The sequence below is a fragment of the Microcaecilia unicolor genome, chromosome 5 (genome assembly GCF_901765095.1).
Source record: "Microcaecilia unicolor chromosome 5, aMicUni1.1, whole genome shotgun sequence".
Lineage (NCBI taxonomy): Eukaryota > Metazoa > Chordata > Amphibia > Gymnophiona > Siphonopidae > Microcaecilia > Microcaecilia unicolor.
Window position 1 is genome coordinate 182,079,099 of NC_044035.1, and position 19,363 is coordinate 182,098,461.

At 44.2% G+C, this 19,363-nt stretch overlaps 1 protein-coding gene across 1 annotated transcript in view; it reads left to right on the forward strand.

The window, feature by feature from the left end:
• Positions 1–19,363, forward strand: part of LOC115470451 (phosphatidylcholine-sterol acyltransferase-like) — a 137,791-nt gene that overhangs the window by 64,945 nt on the left and 53,483 nt on the right. The window contains exon 2 of the mRNA XM_030203643.1: positions 3,663–3,819. Within this exon, the coding sequence (XP_030059503.1) occupies positions 3,663–3,819 (157 nt within the window). The remainder of the gene's footprint in view (positions 1–3,662; positions 3,820–19,363) is intronic.

Consider the following 19,363-nt stretch of genomic DNA (forward strand, 5'->3'; position numbering starts at 1 on the left):
ATTCAAAAAGAAATGGAGAACAAAACTGGAAATATCATTACACCTTTATATAGGTCTCTGGTATGACTGGACCTTCAGTATTTTATGCAGTTCTGGTCACCCCATATTAAAAAGGACTTAGCGGAACTAGAAAAGATTCAGAGAAGGACAATAAAAATAATAAAGGGGATGGAACACCTCTTAGGGGTCTTCAGTTTTAATAGCAGAGAGGGGATATCAGTGGAGTGAGACATCATTTACAATTCAATAAATATGCTGAACAACCAGAGAGACTCAATGACACCAGCATAACACCTTCAAATTCTACAAAAACAATAAGTGTGCCTTAGCAGCCCCTACACAGAACTTCCCACCCTCACAAAAAAAAAAAAAAAGAAGGGCTCAGCAGTCCATCAGCATACCTCCCATTCCACCAAGAACACCAACAGGAATTTGGTGGGCCCAACCTAATACCTCCCATGCCAACAAAAAAATGAGGAATTCTTGGTCCCAACATAACAGCTCCCACTTCCAGTGGAACTCAGTGATCCCAACAAAATACCTTCCACCTCCATGAAAACACCACCCATATCCCTTCCCAATCCTCTTTCTCCCTATAGTTTCAAGTTTATTATAGACTTTCTACCCCACTCTACAGATCGCCTTCCTTCGGGCCCTCCCTCACTGTGCCCCGCCCTTCCAGAAAAGGCCTGCAGCCTGAGAGCAGGAGAAGGAGGCGACAGTGGTAGGGATTGGGAGAGCGCGCGGTGGCGGCAGGGGCCCCAGGCCCCACTCAGTCTCTTGGCGGCCCTGCATGTAACTTGCAGTTTTCTGTTATGTATGTCTAAGTGGGAGCTCCACCCATGTTCTGTCCATGTGTAAACCCCCTTGCATTTATACAGCTATCCCCCAGATTCTGTATATAGTGCCCAGATTTGGATGTGCTGAATTTAATTGGCTAATGAGCTGTCAACCATCATAAGGACATCCATACTGGGTCAGACCAATGGTCCATCTAGCCCATATCCTGTTTCCAGCAGTGACCAATCCAACCAATGATTGGCATTAATTGGCACCAATTAGGATTTGCATGAACATCCAGCTCCATGCTATTCTATAACACTGGGCACCTAAATCCCATAGCACACAACCCAAAAGGGGGTATGGCCATGGGAGGGGCATGGGTGGCTCATGGGCATTCCTAGAAGTTGTATGCAGTATTATAGAATAATGAGTCTCCACACCCAACTTGGGCACTGGGATTGACACCAGGTTTCAGCAGGTGTAAGTCTGGCATCGTTGGGTGCCAGATGAATTCAGCTAAGCACTATTGTATAATGGGCATATGCCCTTTATAGAATGTGCTTAGTGCTGAACTTTTCTGGTGCCCATTTTTGAGCACCATTTATAGAATCCCTCCCCCATGCCACATATGCACGCCCCTCCAGAATAGCAGTTAGGGGCCCTGCTAGTACTTTCGCAGGTAAATGTCCACTTACATGACTAACTGCTGAAATTCTTTAAATGTATGCATGCAAGGGGCATGCAAATGAGGGTGCTTAGTTAATTTATTTTAATTATTTCAGAGTTTCTATACCACACTATGCATGGTACTAGGTGGTTTACAACCTCAAATATTCGTGAGATTGTGTCAGAACACATTCCCCTATTGTGCCCCTTCTATGTAAAACAGGAACATCTAATAAATATTTGTCTGCTGATAGCAATGTGCAGAATGGACAATAAACTTTTAAACTTGTTCCCAGCATCACAGGAATTGCATTGACATGACTCCAGGGTCACACATAAATTTAAGAAAATAAAAGGTTTGCATCTAAATAAAGAGCTGAAGTTTTTTTTAATGTACCACTATGGGGCTCATTTTATTATTATTATTATTAGCATTTGTATAGTGCTACCAGACGCACGCAACGCTGAACACTTGATACAAAGAGACAGATCCTGCTCAAAAGAGCTTACAATCTAAATAATACAGACAAGACAGTTACGGGTGAGGGAAGTAATGGGTGAGAAGGAAGGAAGGGACAAGGGGAGGGCAACTGAGTAGTGGCTAGGAGCTAAAAAGCAGCAGTGAAAAGGTGGGTTTTCAGCATAGATTTGGTTATCAATAGAAATCAAACAAAATAAAACATGGAAAAGAAAATAAGATGATACCTTTTTTATTGGACATAATACATTTCTTGATTAGCTTTCGAAGGTTGCCCTTCTTCGTCAGATCGGAAATAAGCAAATGTGCTAGCTGACAGTGTATATAAGTGAAAACATTCAAGCATTACTATGACAGTCTGACAGGGTGGGAGGATGGGGTGGGTAGGAGGTATGCATGGGGACATCAAAGCATATCATTGATATTCTAACAGGATGGGTGTGGATAGGTGAGGGGTGGGGTGATCAACAGAGACATACAGCTTTATGGTTTATAATGGGCTAGGAACCCCAGATCCTTGTTAAGTCCTTTCTGTTGGGTGTTAAAATATTCAATCATTCTGACTTCAAAGGTCTTACGTTCTTGTATGGTTTTAGAGTTACCTTTCAGGATTCTCACTGTGAAGTCACTGGTACAGTGTCCTGGTCCTGTAAAATGTTGACCAACAGGTGTGGGAACCCTATTGGCACCAGCATTGTTCATGTGATGTCTATGTAAATTGAATCTTGTCTTAAGCATCTGGCCTGTTTCTCCAATATAGCATCCTTCGTTACATTTTTTACACTGAATGATATATACTACATTGGAAGATGAGCAAGTGAAAGTGATAACCTTAAGAGTGGACTAACACGGCTACCACACTCCTCAGCATAGATTTGAAAACAGGTAGAGATGGAGCTAGACCTAGAGGTCCAGGAAGTCTATTCCAGGTATAAGGTGCCGCGATAGAAAAGGAGCGAAGCCTGGAGTTAGCAGTGGAGGAGAAGGGGGATGACAAAAGAGATTTATCCAGTGAGCGGAGTTTACGGGGAGGAATGTAGGGAGAGATGAGAGTGGAGAGGTAATGGGGGGCTGCAGAGTGGATGCATTTAAAAGTCAGTACGAGAAGTTTAAACTGAATGCAGAAGTGGACAGGGAGCCAGTGAAGTGACTTGAAGAGTGGGCTAGTGTGGGTATAATTATTCTGGTGGAAAATAAGTTGTGGAGAGGAGAGAGATGGCTGAGTGGAAGACCAGTGAGAAGTAAATTGCAATAGTCCAAGTGAGAGGTGACAAGGGTGTGGATAAGGGTTCTGGCAGCGTATTCAGAAAGCACTTAGACTTACAAAGTTCCATAGGCTACTATGGGGGGTCTTTTACTAAAGCTTAGCTTGAGTTATCTGCAGCAGGGCCCATAGAAATACAATGGGCCCTGCTGCAAATAACTCAAGCTAAGCTTTAGTAAAAGACCCTCTATGTAACTTTGTAAGTCTGAGTGCTTTGAAAATATGTCTCCCTTTGAAAATAGGGTCTCTCAGCTGATAAATAAAAGTAAAACTCTAGTATATTTTTAGGCTTACTGCTCCAGATGTTAGTTGCAGCATTAACTGTTTTGGACATGAGGTGGTAGTCTGTGTGAATACTTGTCTAGAAATGCACCAGGGTAGTTATTTCAGAATTATTAGTTGGCATCAGGATGTCCACTGACACCTCTTCTATTTCTCTCTCTGCCAATTTTTCCTCTCTATACCATGTAGTACCAGGGTGTCTTGGAAACCAACTAGAGGCCAAACTGGACAAGGAGGAGGTGGTGAACTGGATGTGCTATCGGAAGACAGAAGATTACTTCACTATATGGCTGGACCTTAACTTGTTTCTACCACTGGGAGTTGACTGCTGGATTGATAATATTAGGTAAATCTATACCACCATCTGCTGTGAACGTCCCATCAGGTTAAAGGATCTCAGTCTGTTAGTGAGCAGGGTGTGCTGAAGGCAGGGCAGAGGGATTTCCTCATACAACTCTGAGATAGGACTGATAGGTATTTGAAGAGTTATGTTTGAGGCACAGTATTAAACCAGCAAGATATGTTTCTGAGACCTCCTCACTGTGGGGTCGTTTTACAAAGGCATGCTGAAAAATGGCTTGTGGCAGGTTTTGGGCGCAAGCCGATCCACCTTTCAGCACACCTGTGAAAAAGGCCGTTTAAAAAATTTTGCCGAAAATGGACGTGCGGCAAAATGAAAATTGCCGTGCGTCCATTTTGGGTTTAAAACCTTACTGCCAGCCATTGACCTAGCAGTAAAGACTCGCGTGTTAGCTGGGTGGTAATGACCTATGCATGACAAATGCCACTTGGTGCGCGTCCATTATGCATGCCCAAAAATATAAAATATTTTCCAGATGGGCATATCTGACGCGCAACAAAAATGAAATTACCGCAATAGCCATGCGGTAGTCGAGCAGTAACTCCATTTTGGCGTGCGTTGGAAGCAGATAGATGCTTACGCAGCTTAGTAAAAGGACCCCTGTGTCTAACTATGGCCTCAGATCCAGATCATAAAACAAGAGGAATATCTAGCCAAGAGGATGAACGGTAGATGCAGATGATATTTAGAGAAAGAAGGAACTGGTATATGAAAAGGCTCTGAGAGGTTTAATGCCCCTTACATTTTTTTTGCAGAAAAATGTTCATATTCAGTGGGACACCTTTTAACTAAAAATCCATTATTTTTTAAAATTCCAGAAAAAAACTATGCCCCCCCCCCCCCGATCTGCTTTTCATTTTCCAGAAAAATGTCTTTTACAGTTTGCTACCACATAGATATCATAACCCATGTGGCTCTATCGTGAAGCAATTAGAGCCATAAGATCACTAATCCAGCACAAGTATGTAAATTCCCCTGAAGAAGCCTTAGGGCCCTGTTTACTAAGCCGCGCTAGAGGTGCATTAGTGCTTTTAGCGCACGCTAACCATTAGTGTGTGCAAACTGTGTAGGCGCCCACAATATTCCTATGGGCGTCTACACAGTTAGTGCGCGCTAATTTTGTGCATGTGCTAAAAATGCTAGCGCACCTTAGTAAACAGGGCCCCTATGGTGAAATGGGAACCCCATTGGTATTTACTAAGATAAGTGCTAGGAATTTGTAACTACTACTACTACTATTTAACATTTCTATAGTGCTACAAGGCATATGCAGCGCTGTACGCCATACAAAAAAAACACAATCCCTGCTCAAAGAGCTTACAATCTAGATAAGACAGGTAAACAGACAGAACAATTAAGGGTAAGGGAATAAAGAGGTGAGGATAAAGGACAGGGCAAGTGAGTAGAGGTTAGGAGTCAAAAGCCGTGGTAAAGAGGTGGGCTTTAAGTCTGGACTTGAAGACGGCCAAAGGGCTAGGCGCACAGGCTCTGGAAGTCTATTCCAGGCGTGAGATGCAGCAAGACAAAAGGAACGGAGTCTAGAATTAGCAGTAGAGGAGAAGTGGACAGATAAGAGAAATTTTTCTACAGAACGGAGTACCCGAGGGGGGGCGTAGGGAGAGACGAGAGTGGAGAGGTACTGGGGAGCAGCAGAGTGAATACGCTTATAGGTCAATAAGAGAAGCTTGTTCTGAAAAAATATGAGAGTGATTTAAATATGAGAAAGTGATTCAATAAAGTAGTTAGGGAGGTATATGGAGGTTTTTGGCCAATAATTATATGAACATCTGTTGAGACTATACTTTTCTATGACAGATAAGAGAGACAAGTTCTGAGGTCTTTTCCTCCCATTTTGATATCATTTTTTTAAATTATTTGAAAAAATACACGTAAAACTCTGCAGAACTCATTCATTCATTTTTTTTCTTGGCAGTTTAAAAATTTACCATGGGGGCAACTTACCTCCTCCTATTTTGTAGGTAGTAAGGGCTCCCGTCTTATCCGTGTGCTAATCGGTTAGCGTGCAGTAATGTAGATGTGTTATCTGCTTAGTGCAGGAATGCCCACTCTTCGCTCCCGACATGCCCCAACAAATATATTTAGCACATGCTTAGCATGCACACATGGCAAAACTAATGTGGAACTTTTTAGTGTGTCCTGCATTAGGTATTTTATTGTATTTACAGACTTCTATTCCGCTTTTAACTGATGCTACAAAGCGGATTATAACTAAGAAGCTTCACATTAGAAAGAGTTTACAAACAATACATATCACGAAGCCTACACATTAAGGGCCCCTTTTACCAAGCTGTAGTAAAAGGGGGCCTCAGCACATGTGTAAAACATACGCCAACAGCAGCACCAGCCCCCTTTTGCCACAGCTGGTAAAAGGGAAGTCTCACTTTCCTACAGGAAATGGTTGGGCAGCAAGCAAAGCAATTGCCATGTGGCCATTTCAGGGGGGGGGGGAGACCTTACTGCCACCCATTGAGGTGGCAGTAGGGGCTCCTGTGCTACCCTGGCGGTAACTGGGCAGTGCGTGGCACTGCCTGATTATTTTTTTTATTTTGTTTGTTACATTTGTACCCCGCACTTTCCCACTCATGGCAGGCTCTGTGTGGCGGGCAATGGAGGGTTAGGTGGCTTGCCCAGAGTCACAAGGAGCTGCCGGGAATTGAACTCAGTTCCCCAGGACCAAAGTCCACCACCCTAACCACTAGGCCACTCCTCCACTCCACTGTACCACTGGGTACACTCCAGCGCTACAAAAATAAATATATTTTGTAGCGCTGGATATGATGGTATGCTAGGGATGGGAAGTCCTGCCTGGCTGCTGCGATAGTCTGGTGGTGGTACTTCCTGTTTAGCAAATGGTAAGCCCACATTGGGCTTACCACCACTTAGTAATAGGGACCTTAAAAGTCTTTAAAACAAGTACGTTTTGAGAGCTTTTCTAAATATGGTATGAAGAGTAATTTGATGAATTTGAACGGAAATACTATTCCAGAACCTAATACTTTGGAAATCAAAAGAACACTCCAGTGACGTAGCTAGGTGGGGCCACAGGGGCCTAGCCCCCTCCAAATTTCTTCTGGGCCCCTAGTTTTGCTGGTGGGGGCCTCTAACCCTCACCAGCTAAAGCCTTCATCCAGCAGCGGTCTCTGGTGCCGCCATGATTGCTTCCCTGCTCTGGCCTCCCCTCACGTCCGGCATGCTCCTTTCAGTGAAACTGAGGCTCAGTTTCACTAAAAGGAGCGTGCGGGATGTGAGGGGAAAAGAAAGCAAGGCAGGCAACGCGGTGGTGCTGGAGACCAGCGCTGGATGAAGGCTTCAGCTGGCGGGGGTTGGGGACCCCCGCCAGCTAAGGTATTTGCAGCGGCGAGGCACCTGGAAGCGGTGGGGAGTGGCAAGGCAGTGAGGAATGGCAGGGGGGCGGTGAGGTGGCGGGAGGAGGGGCAGCACACCAAAATGTGCCCCCTCACTTCAGGCTCTGGCCCCCTCCCATCGCGAGTTCTGGCTACGTCCCAGAACACTCCCTAATAAATTTACAGTTAATGCTCTTCATAGGTAGAAAATCTAATGACAATCTCTTCCCACTTCTCAGATAAGATCTATTTTTTGAAAAATGAAGTTGTTTCAGAGTTTAGCCCGTAAAAGCTTTTATAAGCAAGGATGCAAGCTTAGACGCCCTTTTCCAAAGAGGCAGTACCGCCCGGGTAGCACGTCCACCCGGTGGTAATTTTGAAGTTGGCGAGTGCTGTTTCCCGTGCTAGAAAATATTTTTTCTATTTTCTACTGCAGGGGGCATTCCCAGCAGTAATTGGCAGTGTGCCCAAATTTGGTGCATGCATCTTGAGTACCACACTTGTAGCGCATGAGCCCTTACCACTAGGTCAGTGGGTGGTGGTAAGGGCTCAGGCAGTAAATAGTCACATGCTACTTTTAATTTTAGTGCACATCCATTTACTGCCCCATGACTCGACCCCTGCTAAAATTATTTTTTTTAATTAGCTAATGCACAGTTTAACGCGTGCTGACAGGCAAAATTCTACAAAATGCTTTAACACATTTTGTGGTAAGCCTTTTCTTGGGCTTAATATCCTTTAATAAAAGGGCCTTGTGCCCCGACTGAGCACGGCGAAGATGGAGAGATGCCGTACTCGGTCAGGCAGCCAGACAACCCCTAGCTTCACCTGGGAAGCGACCACCATTCACCGAGAGTTGAGCCCTCAGCTGCAGGTGGCCACCAGGACTTCTGGAACCGGCAGGGTTGCACAGCCGCTGACCAGGATGGCAGGAATACAGACACAGTCCAGCACCAGAACTCCGAATAGGCAAGAATAGTCAAAAATCAGTCCAGGGTCAAGGCAGGCAGCAAACAAGCGAAATCCAAGAAGTAGCCAAGGTCCGGAACACAGGAAATCAGGAACAGAAGATAGCCGGTGAACAGCACTCCGACAGCAACTCCTTAGAACTAGGGTTACCATATGACTCCAGAAAAAGGAGGACAGATTGAGCCAACCGGGTTTTACTTCCATTGCTTTGAAAGCAATGGAAGTAAAACCCAGCTGGCTCAATTACTTCCACTGAAAGCAATTGAAAGCAATGGAAGTAAAACCCGGCTGGCTCAATCCGTCCTCCTTTTTCTGGAGCCATATGGTAACCCTACTCAGAACAATTGAGGCCGAAGCAAAGAAGGCCTGGAGGCAGTGCTTTAAATAGTGAAGCAATCAGAGCAAACCAAACTCAGGTACATCCAACATGGCAGCCCCCATAGGAGATCCTCCCACGACCAGATATGGAGTTCCTTCCTGTTCTCGTTTAGACAAGATGGCTGCCCCCTCCTGAGCTAGCCAAGATGGCTGCTGCTCTTGCTCCAAGCCGGATGACGGCTGCCAGGTTAGGAAACAGAAACCGACCCACCCCGGAGAAGTGTAGCAGAGCGTAACACCCAGCGATAATCGGGCATCGCCGCTCGCTGCCCTGTTACCGCTGGGTTAGCGCGGAAGCCCTTATTGCCACCTCAGTGGGTAAGGGCTCCCTGCCACATGGCCATGCAGTAAGAGTTCTCTTACCGCATGGCCATGTGTGTCTGGGGGCTTTTACCTGCTGTGGTAAAAAGGGCCCTGGTGCACGGGAAAAACAGACCCCGCTGCTAGCACAGGGCCCTTTTTCCTGCATCTTGGTAAAAGGACCCCTCAATGCATTTCGGTGTTAGCTGTTGCTATATGCTAAACCATGCATTAACAGCCTGATGCACTTTAGTATAAGGGCCTCATAGTTTTGTATAATAAAAATTATGCATATGGATTCTGATAGAAAAATTACCTTGAGGGTGGTAGATACCTGGAAAGCTCTCCCACAGGAGGTGATGGAGATGAAAACGATAATGGAATTCAAAAATGTGTGGGATAAAAACAAAGGTATCCTGTTTAGAATGAATGGATCCAAAGAAGCTTAGCGGAGATTAGGAAGCAACACTGGTAATTGGGAAGCAAAGCCAGTACTGGGCAAACGTTTACGGTCAGTGCTCTGATTGTGGTTGGACAGGTTGTTCAGCTTCAGAAGTTGGAGAACAAGGCCAGTGCTGGGCAGACTTCTAAGGTCTGTGCCCTGATCATGGCTGAATAGATTTGGATGGACTGGAGTGAAGCTTTTCAGGGGCTTTAACATTAACTTCAGAAATTTTAGAATAAGGACAGTGCTCGGCAGACTTCTACAGTCTATACCTTGAAAATGGCAAGGACAAATCAAGACCAGGTATACATATGAAGTATCACATACCATATGTAATGAGTTTATCTTGTTGGGCAGACTGGATGAACTATACAGGTCTTTATCTGCCGTCATCTACTATGTTACTATCAGGCTCATTTTCAAAACAGAAGGACGTCCATCTTTCGACATAAAATGGAAGATGGACGTCCTTTTTGCACAGAAGACCTTCAAGCCCTGATGTTGGAGGCAGACTTAGATGTTGTTGCAATCACGGAGACGTGGCTCAATGGTTCCCATGAATGGGATGCAAACATACAAGGTTATAATCTATTTAGGAAGGATAGAGAGGGTCGTAAAGGTGGAGGAGTAGTTCTGTATGTGAGGAACTGATATCATTCCTCTTTCATGGGGAAAGGAAGAAGCAATATGGATCACCTTAAAAAGAGATGATAGAACCTCTGTCCACGTGGGTGTTGTCTACAGACCCCCGACACAATTAGAAGAACTAGATAAAGATCTGATCGCAGATATTCAAAAATTAGGAAAGAAAAAAGAGGTTCTGTTAATGGGAGATTTCAATCTGCCGGATGTAGATTGGAAGGTTCCGTCTGCGAAATCGGAAAGAAGTAGAGAGATCGTGGATGCTTTCCAAAGTGCTCTGCTCAGACAAATTGTAACGGAACACACGAGGGAGGGAGCGACGCTGGATCTGGTGCTCACAAATGGGGATAGTGTGTCAAATGTCCGAGTGGGTGCACACCTGGGATGCAGCGACCATCAAACGGTTTGGTTTGATATGACAGCTGAAGTGGAGGGCAGCCATATCCACTTGCTTGGAGAACCATATCGGTTTCCTTTTTCTCTTGCTTTTATTTACTCTCCTTACATAAAGTCCTGGATTTCAAGCGTGCTGACTTTAGTAAAATGGGGGAATACCTGAGGAAGGAGCTGATGGGCTGGGAGGATGTACAAGAAGTGGAAGGACAGTGGTCCAGGCTGAAAGAAGTAATAAATAGGGCCACAGACCTTTATGTAAGGAGAGTAAATAAAAGCAAGAGAAAAAGGAAACCGATATGGTTCTCCAAGCAAGTGGCTGAGAAAATAAAGGCTAAAGAGTTGGCATTCCAGAAATATAGAAAATCTCAAGAAGAGGAACACGGGGAGGAATACCGGATGAAACTGAAAGAAGCCAAGAGAGACGTACGTCTCGTGAAGGCGCAAGCGGAAGAACAAATGGCTAGAAAGGTAAGGAGGGGCGACAAAAATTTCTTCAGGTATATTAGTGAAAGGAGAATGACTAAAAAGGGAATTGTGAGACTAAAAGATACAGCGAAACGCTATGTAGATAATGATGAAGAAAAAGCCAATTTGCTAAATAGATACTTTTGTTCTGTTTTCACTGAAGAAAATCCTGGAGAAGGACAATGAGGGACTGGCAAAAGTACACCTGAAAATGGAGTGGATAGAGCACTGTTCATGGAAGAGAGTGTGTATCAACAACTTGGAAAGGTAAAGGTGGACAAAGCCATGGGACCGGACAGGATCCACCCCAGAATATTGAGGGAGCTCAGAGAGGTTCTGGCGGGTCCTCTTAAAGATTTGTTTAATAAATCCTTGGAGACGGGAGAGGTTCCGAGGGATTGGAGAACGGCGGATGTGGTCCCTCTTCACAAAAGTGGTGATAGGGAAGAAGCTGGAAACTACAGGCCGGTAAGCCTCACTTCGGTTATTGGAAAAGTAATGGAAGCGATGCTGAAGGAAAGAATAGTGAATTTCCTGGAAGCCAATAAATTGCAAGATCCGAGACAACATGGTTTTACCAGAGGGAAATCGTGCCAAACCAATCTCATTGAATTCTTTGATTGGGTAACTGGAGAATTGAATCATCAACATGCTATAGACGTAATCTACTTAGATTTTAGCAAAGCTTTTGACACGGTTCCCCACAGGAGGCTCTTAAATAAACTCGATGGGCTGAAGATAGGTCCCGAAGTGGTGAACTGGATTAGGAACTGGTTGACGGACAGACGACAGAGGGTGGTGGTAAATGGAATTCGCTCGGAGGAGGGAAAGGTGAGTAGTGGAGTGCCTCAGGGATCAGTGCTGGGGCCGATTCTGTTCAATATATTTGTGAGTGACATTGCCAAAGGGTTAGAAGGTAAAGTTTGCCTATTTGCGGATGATACTAAGATTTGCAACAGAGTGGACACCCGGGAGGGAGTGGAAAGCATGAAAAAGGATCTGAGGAAGCTAGAAGAATGGTCTAAGGTTTGGCAATTAAAATTCAATGCGAAGAAATGAAAAGTGATGCACTTAGGGAGTAGAAACCCACGAGAGACTTATGTGTTAGGCAGTGAGAGTCTGATAGGTACTGAGGGGGAGAGGGATCTTGGAGTGATAGTATCCAAGGATCTGAAGGCGAACAACAGTGTGATAAGGCGGTGGCCGTAGCGAGAAGGTTTCTAGGCTGTATAGAGAGAGGTGTGATCAGCAGAAGAAAGGAAGTGTTGATGCCCCTGTACAAGTCATTGGTGAGGCCCCACCTGGAGTATTGTGTTCAGTTTTGGAGGCCGTACCTTGCGAAGGATGTTCAAAAAATAGAAGCGGTGCAAAGAAAAGCTACGAGAATGGTATGGCATTTGCGTTCCAAGACATATGAAGAGGCACTTGCTGACCTGAACATGTATACCCTGGAGGAAAGGAGGAACAGGGGTGATATGATACAGATGTTCAAATATTTGAAAGGTATTAATCCGCAAGCAAATCTTTTCCAGAGATGGGTAGGCGGTAGAACGAGAGGACATGAAATGAGATTGAAGGGGGGGAGACTCAGCATGATGTCAGGAAGTATTTTTTCACGGAGAGAGTAGTGGATGCTTGGAATGCCCTCCCGCGGGAGGTGGTGGAGATGAAAACGGTAACGGAATTCAAACATGCGTGGGATATACATAAAGGAATCCTGTGCAGAAGGAATGGATCCTCAGAAGCTTAGCCGTAATTGGGTGGCGGAGCAGGTGGGGGGAAGAGGGGTTGGTGGTTGGGAGGCGAGGATAGTGGAGGGCAGACTTATACGGTCTGTGCCAGAGCCGGTGATGGGAGGCGGGACTGGTGGTTGGGAGGCGAGGAATCCTGCTGGGCAGACTTGTACGGTCTGTGCCCTGAAAAAGACAGGTACAAATCAAGGTAAGGTATACACATATGAATTTATCTTGTTGGGCAGACTGGATGGACCATGCAGGTCTTTTTCTGCCGTCATCTACTATGTTACTATGTCCAAATCGGTATAATCGAAACCCGATTTTGGACGTCTCCAACTGCAGTCCGTCGCAAAGACCTCCAAATTTCAAGGGGGCGTGTCGTAGGTGTAGTGAAGGCTGGACTTGAGCGTACCTAACACTTGGACGTCTTTGACCCAAAATCGAAAAAAGCAAGGACATCCCTGACGAACACTTGGACGTTTTCACCCAGACGTGCTTTTTTTACGAAGAAGGCACAAAATGGTGCCCGAAATTACCAGATGACCACCGATGGGAATCAGGGATGACCTCCCCCAGTGGTCACTAACCCCCTCCCACCATCAAAAAACATTTTAAAAAATATTTTGTGCCAGCCTCAGATGTCATACTCAGGTCCATGACAGCGCATGAAGGTCCCAGGAGCAGTTTTAGTGGGTACTGCAGTGCACTTCAGACAGGCGGACCCAAAACCCACCAGAAACCCACTGTATCCATATATAGGTGCCCCCCTTCACTCGTAAGGGCTATGGTAGTGGTGTACAGTTGTGGGTAGTGGGTCTTGGGGGGCTCAGCACACAAGGTAAGGGAGCTATGTTCCTGGTAGCAATTTATGAAGTCCACTGCAGTGCCTCATAGAGTGCCCGGTTGGTGTCCTGGCATGTCAGGGGGACTAGTGCACTACAAATGCTGGCTCCTCCCACATTCAAATGGCTTGCATTTGGACATTTTTAACATGGACGTCTTTAGTTTCGAAAATCACCGAAAGTCAGAAACATCCAGATCCAAGGACATCCAAATCTAGGGACGTCCAAATTTAAGGATTTGGACGTCTCTGACGGTATTTTTGAAATGAAAGATGGATGTCCATCTTTTTTCAAAAATATGGGTTTCCCTGCCCCCAGATTTTGTCGTTTTGCAAAGACGTCCAAATCGCAACTTGGACGTTTCTTTCAAAAATGCCCCTCCATGTAGAGAAGGCAGACACTGATATCTGTAGGTAATTTTCCTAAGGCTGAGTGGTTATAGCACCAGTCTTGCAATCTAGAGGTGGCCAGGTCAAATCCCACTGCTGCTCCTTGTGATCTTGGGCAAGTCACTTAATCCTCCATTGCCTCAGGTACAAACTTAGTTTGTGAGCCCTCCTGGAACAGAGAAATATCCAGAGTACCTGAATGTACTGTAACTCACCTTTAGCTACTACTGAAAAAGGTGTGAGCAAATCTAAATAAATAAAATATGGCCAAACATGAAAGCAAGACTGCCCATAATACTGCTTTATTATGACAAAACATTGCAATACAAACAACCCATGCAAGATCGCACATAGTTTGGTTATCTACTCCATAATGCATATTGTTTTAATTTGTGACATAAATCAAAAAAATTTGCATGTCAGCTGAAGTGTATTGAACTGAACTACAAAACCAAAGATCTGAACTCAATGCCTGCAAATAGCAAAACCTTTTACTTTTTCTCTTTAAGCATTGTTTTTATATATACAAGTTCTTGATATGATTTATTCTTTATTTTTATGTATAAGAGAACCCTCGGAAGATACCACTTATAAAGGCAATATCATTGGTTATTTTGCCTAGTGGCATAGCATCTCTTCATCGGGCTTTCTTTTAATTATAATTTTTTGTAAGTGCTATTGCAAACACACAAGAGTGCTCAAACTAAATGTGCTCAGTAAAAAATAATAAACTTATCTTATCTTTAAGCCATGTCCATGTCTCTAAATTCTGTAATCCACATGGGCTTCCCCTGCGCCTGACACCGCGGGTTTCAATGCTTTCCTCAGGGATTCGGGTTAATTGCCCTCAACAGGTCCACAATGACCTGTAAGCTGAGACATTGACGCTGATTGCTTATGCTGCACTCGCAAGTTCTTTAATGGCCCTATTTAAAGGCTACCAACAGCTGTCGCTTCGTCATGACGTCACTGTGAAAACAAAAGATCTTGAGCCAATAATAAAGTCCAACCAAACACAATGAATAATGTCCTTACTACTGTATGAGCATCTTGACCCCACTGGAGAGATAATTACGTCCCAATATTAAAAAAAAAAAAAAAAGAATGATATTAATGATAATAATCCTATTGGATAAATGTTCATTGAAAGAGACTCAGATCAGGTCATAGAGTTCCATTCCACAGTTTCATTCAATCCCTGTGGGCTAATAGTTTGTAACTTGTGTATCCACCACTGCTCTCTCCTGATTAAACTTGAAGTCCGGTCCCGACCTCCATGTGACTCTAATACCTGCTCTATAATAAACCATCGGAGATCTGAAAAAACATGATGGTATTGTAAACAATGAGAGACTAATGGGGCAGTCAAAGTCTTTGTTGTAAGACGACTTTTGTGCTCCACCAGACGTATCCTCATGGTTCTAATTGTACGCCCCACATAGTATAGAGAACAAGGACAAGATATAATATACACAACATACGATGAAAGACATGTGGTACGATGTTCCATCTTATATGTACATCGAGTGACTGCATGAGTCCATTGGAGCAATGTCATGGTTTGTGTGCAAAACTGACATTGACCACATGGTTGATGGCATCCTTGATCTCTCAATCTAGATATCGGGGGAAAATTTGTATGTACCAATTGATCATTGAGATTCCTACCCCGAGTGTAAGCAATGCAGGGATGTTGGCGAAAAACTGGGTGAAATGTAAGCACCTGCCAATGCTTGTGTATTAAATGTGCCACCTCAGGAGCCAAAGTGGAAAAGCCCAATACACAAACCATTTGATCCATTTGTTCTTTCTGCTTATCTAATAATAGTAACGGGCGTTGGGCATACCAAGCTCTTTTGTATGCTTGTTGTATACACTTTTGAGAATACCCTCTTGCTTGCAATTTCAACGTAAGGATAGAAGCTTGAACTTTGAATGCTTCATCGGTGGAACAAATCCTACGAAGGCATAAGAACTGTCCCACCGGAAGAGACCATTTTAATTTATATGGATGATGGCTATTCCATAAGAGAAGAGTATTGCGATCAGTGGGTTTATGATACACCGTTACCTGAAGTTGACCATGTGCCTTATATATCCAAGTATCTAAAAATGAGATATTAGTGTTGCTGCTAGTCATTGTAAATTTTAAGTTACTATCAATGTTATTCAACCATTGCAAAAATGATTTTAATTGGTCCTCCGCCCCATGCCATAAGAAAAATACATCATCAATAAAACGATGCCAATTCGTAATGTTTTCAACGTACCAGATCGACTGGTACAAGTTGTTTTCCTCAAATTGGCTGACGTATAAATTGGCCACACTGGGAGCAGCTGCAGTGCCCATCGCAACACCCTTCTTTTGTAAATAAAATATATGATCAAACCTGAAATAATTGTTCTTTAATACCAAAGTTGCAAAAGCCATTAATAAATCAGTAGAAATTCTATCCTCCACTGATCGGTCTTTTAAGGTGCTCTTCACTATCTCCAAGGCAGCCTCTTGAGGGATGTTCGAATACAAAGCCTCAATGTCCATCGTAACGAGAATAACCGTGGGAGAGACATTCCCAATCTCCTCCACGTGCCTCAAAAAGTGGGCAGTGTCTTGTATATAAGATTTGGCTTGCTTAACATACAGTTGAAGAAAAAAGCCCAACATCTTCGACAACGGTTCCAGTATAGTTCCTGTGAGGGACACTATAGGGCGACCTGGGGGTTGTTTTTGATTTTTGTGAACTTTAGGGACCGTGTAAAACACAGGGGTCCGCGGATGAGGTGGTTGTAAAAATCTAGATTCAGCCTTCGTTAGCCTAGCCTGTTGAACCGCAGTATCCACCAACTTAGAAATAGTTGATTTAAGGTCCCCTTTCGGATCCCCCGGTAACACCTGATAGTACTCCGGATCCAAAATTTGACGTAAGACTTCTTGGACATAAGTTTGTTTATTCTGGATGACTATCGAGCCACCTTTGTCTGCAGGGTGGATAACAATATCCGGATCTGTAGACAATTCGTGTAAAGCCAATCGTTCCTCCCGTGATACATTAACATACCGCTTATCCACTAAACATTTTCTCACCTCCATCATTTCTAAAGAGTCCAAATCACGGAGAACAAGAGCTTTAAAAATTGCTATATGAGAGTCCATCGATCCAGGGGGGACCCATCGAGACTTTGGTCGAAAAATTGAAGAGTCCCACGTGGTGCAACTACCTTGTGGAAAGAATAAGTTAACTTGTAAATTCCGAAAAATGCGGGCTAGATCAATCCGAGTATTAAATGAATTGTACTGCACTGTAGGTATAAATGACAGCCCTCTTTCCAATACCCGAGACTGTTCCGCTGTCAATTGTTTGTCCGAGATATTGATTACATTTGATTGCGCAACTGGCTGGATCGTGTCACCGGGCCTGTACCCCCTAAAAAAGGTTGAGTGGATGGTATTGAAAAACTACCTGTGGACCCAGAAGGTGCATTTGGCATGGAAGATGAAAAAGACACTTGGGGCCCAGTGTTCACCAGAATGGTGGGAGGGGGAGGGGGAGGGGGAAGGGAAGCAACTCCTGATCCCTGTGGACGCAAATTGATGGAACCCATATGAATAGGCACCTGTTGTACATAGCCCATGCCCATCGATGGCGCCGACGTGTGTGTTTGATATATACTTGATTGCTGATAATAATGCTGTTGTTGTTGCTGTCTGTCCCAGTTACCTCTTCTTCGGTTGCCTCGTCTTCGTGGCCAACCCCCTCTGCCCCTCCGTCGAGTTTGAACACTGTAACCACCACCAGAATTCTCATCAGAACTACTCAAACCTTCCGGTATGATTTTAAATGAACCCTGCTGTTGAACCTGATCTTCTCGGTCAAGCCACTCATAAACCGGCCCCAAAGCGTAATCATGTTGATCTCGTTGAAATTTTTTTAATTTATTTTGTCTTAACGTGTAATGATATTGGTCCAAAGATGCTAATTCGGCACTCAAATATTCCTCTGGACGAGGCATTGTGTCAGGTGTACTTGATGCAATTATTTGTAGCTGGGTAAGGACTCCATCTACTTCTAGTTGCAACGTTTTTATATCTTCTTGAGCTGTCTCTACCACTAACACCATCAGGTCTCTAGAGCAACGATTAAGAATGGCCGCCCAATGATCCAAAAATTCTGTCTTTTCCAGAAAAATCTTTGGTGCTTTATTGAGACGTAAACCCCTTGGGATCAGCTGATGTTTAATATATTCAATCAATTGTTGTTCATGAAGTTCTAAACGGATAATATTCCGTCTGAGTTGGACATAATGATTCTTTAAAGTATAGAAATTTAAATCGCCCTCCTGGTGGCCATCTTGTCCTAGGAGGGAAGATTTTTGTAACACTGACGTCACGTGTTCGTCCGAATACCCGAACATTGATTGCCATTTAGCTGCCATGGAGATAAATTATCCCAAATTTGAAACAACACAAAATCTCCAAAAAATGCTCTTTGGTAAACACAACCAACTGAACTACAAAACCAAAGATCTGAACTCAATGCCTGCAAATAGCAAAACCTTTTACTTTTTCTCTTTAAGCATTGTTTTTATATATACAAGTTCTTGATATGATTTATTCTTTATTTTTATGTATAAGAGAACCCTCGGAAGATACCACTTACAGTGGGGGAAATAAGTATTTGATCCCTTGCTGATTTTGTAAGTTTGCCCACTGACAAAGACATGAGCAGCCCATAATTGAAGGGTAGGTTATTGGTAACAGTGAGAGATAGCACATCACAAATTAAATCCGGAAAATCACATTGTGGAAAGTATATGAATTTATTTGCATTCTGCAGAGGGAAATAAGTATTTGATCCCCCACCAACCAGTAAGAGATCTGGCCCCTACAGACCAGGTAGATGCTCCAAATCAACTCGTTACCTGCATGACAGACAGCTGTCGGCAATGGTCACCTGTATGAAAGACACCTGTCCACAGACTCAGTGAATCAGTCAGACTCTAACCTCTACAAAATGGCCAAGAGCAAGGAGCTGTCTAAGGATGTCAGGGACAAGATCATACACCTGCACAAGGCTGGAATGGGCTACAAAACCATCAGTAAGACGCTGGGCGAGAAGGAGACAACTGTTGGTGCCATAGTAAGAAAATGGAAGAAGTACAAAATGACTGTCAATCGACAAAGATCTGGGGCTCCACGCAAAATCTCACCTCGTGGGGTATCCTTGATCATGAGGAAGGTTAGAAATCAGCCTACAACTACAAGGGGGGAACTTGTCAATGATCTCAAGGCAGCTGGGACCACTGTCACCACGAAAACCATTGGTAACACATTACGACATAACGGATTGCAATCCTGCAGTGCCCGCAAGGTCCCCCTGCTCCGGAAGGCACATGTGACGGCCCGTCTGAAGTTTGCCAGTGAACACCTGGATGATGCCGAGAGTGATTGGGAGAAGGTGCTGTGGTCAGATGAGACAAAAATTGAGCTCTTTGGCATGAACTCAACTCGCCGTGTTTGGAGGAAGAGAAATGCTGCCTATGACCCAAAGAACACCGTCCCCACTGTCAAGCATGGAGGCGGAAATGTTATGTTTTGGGGGTG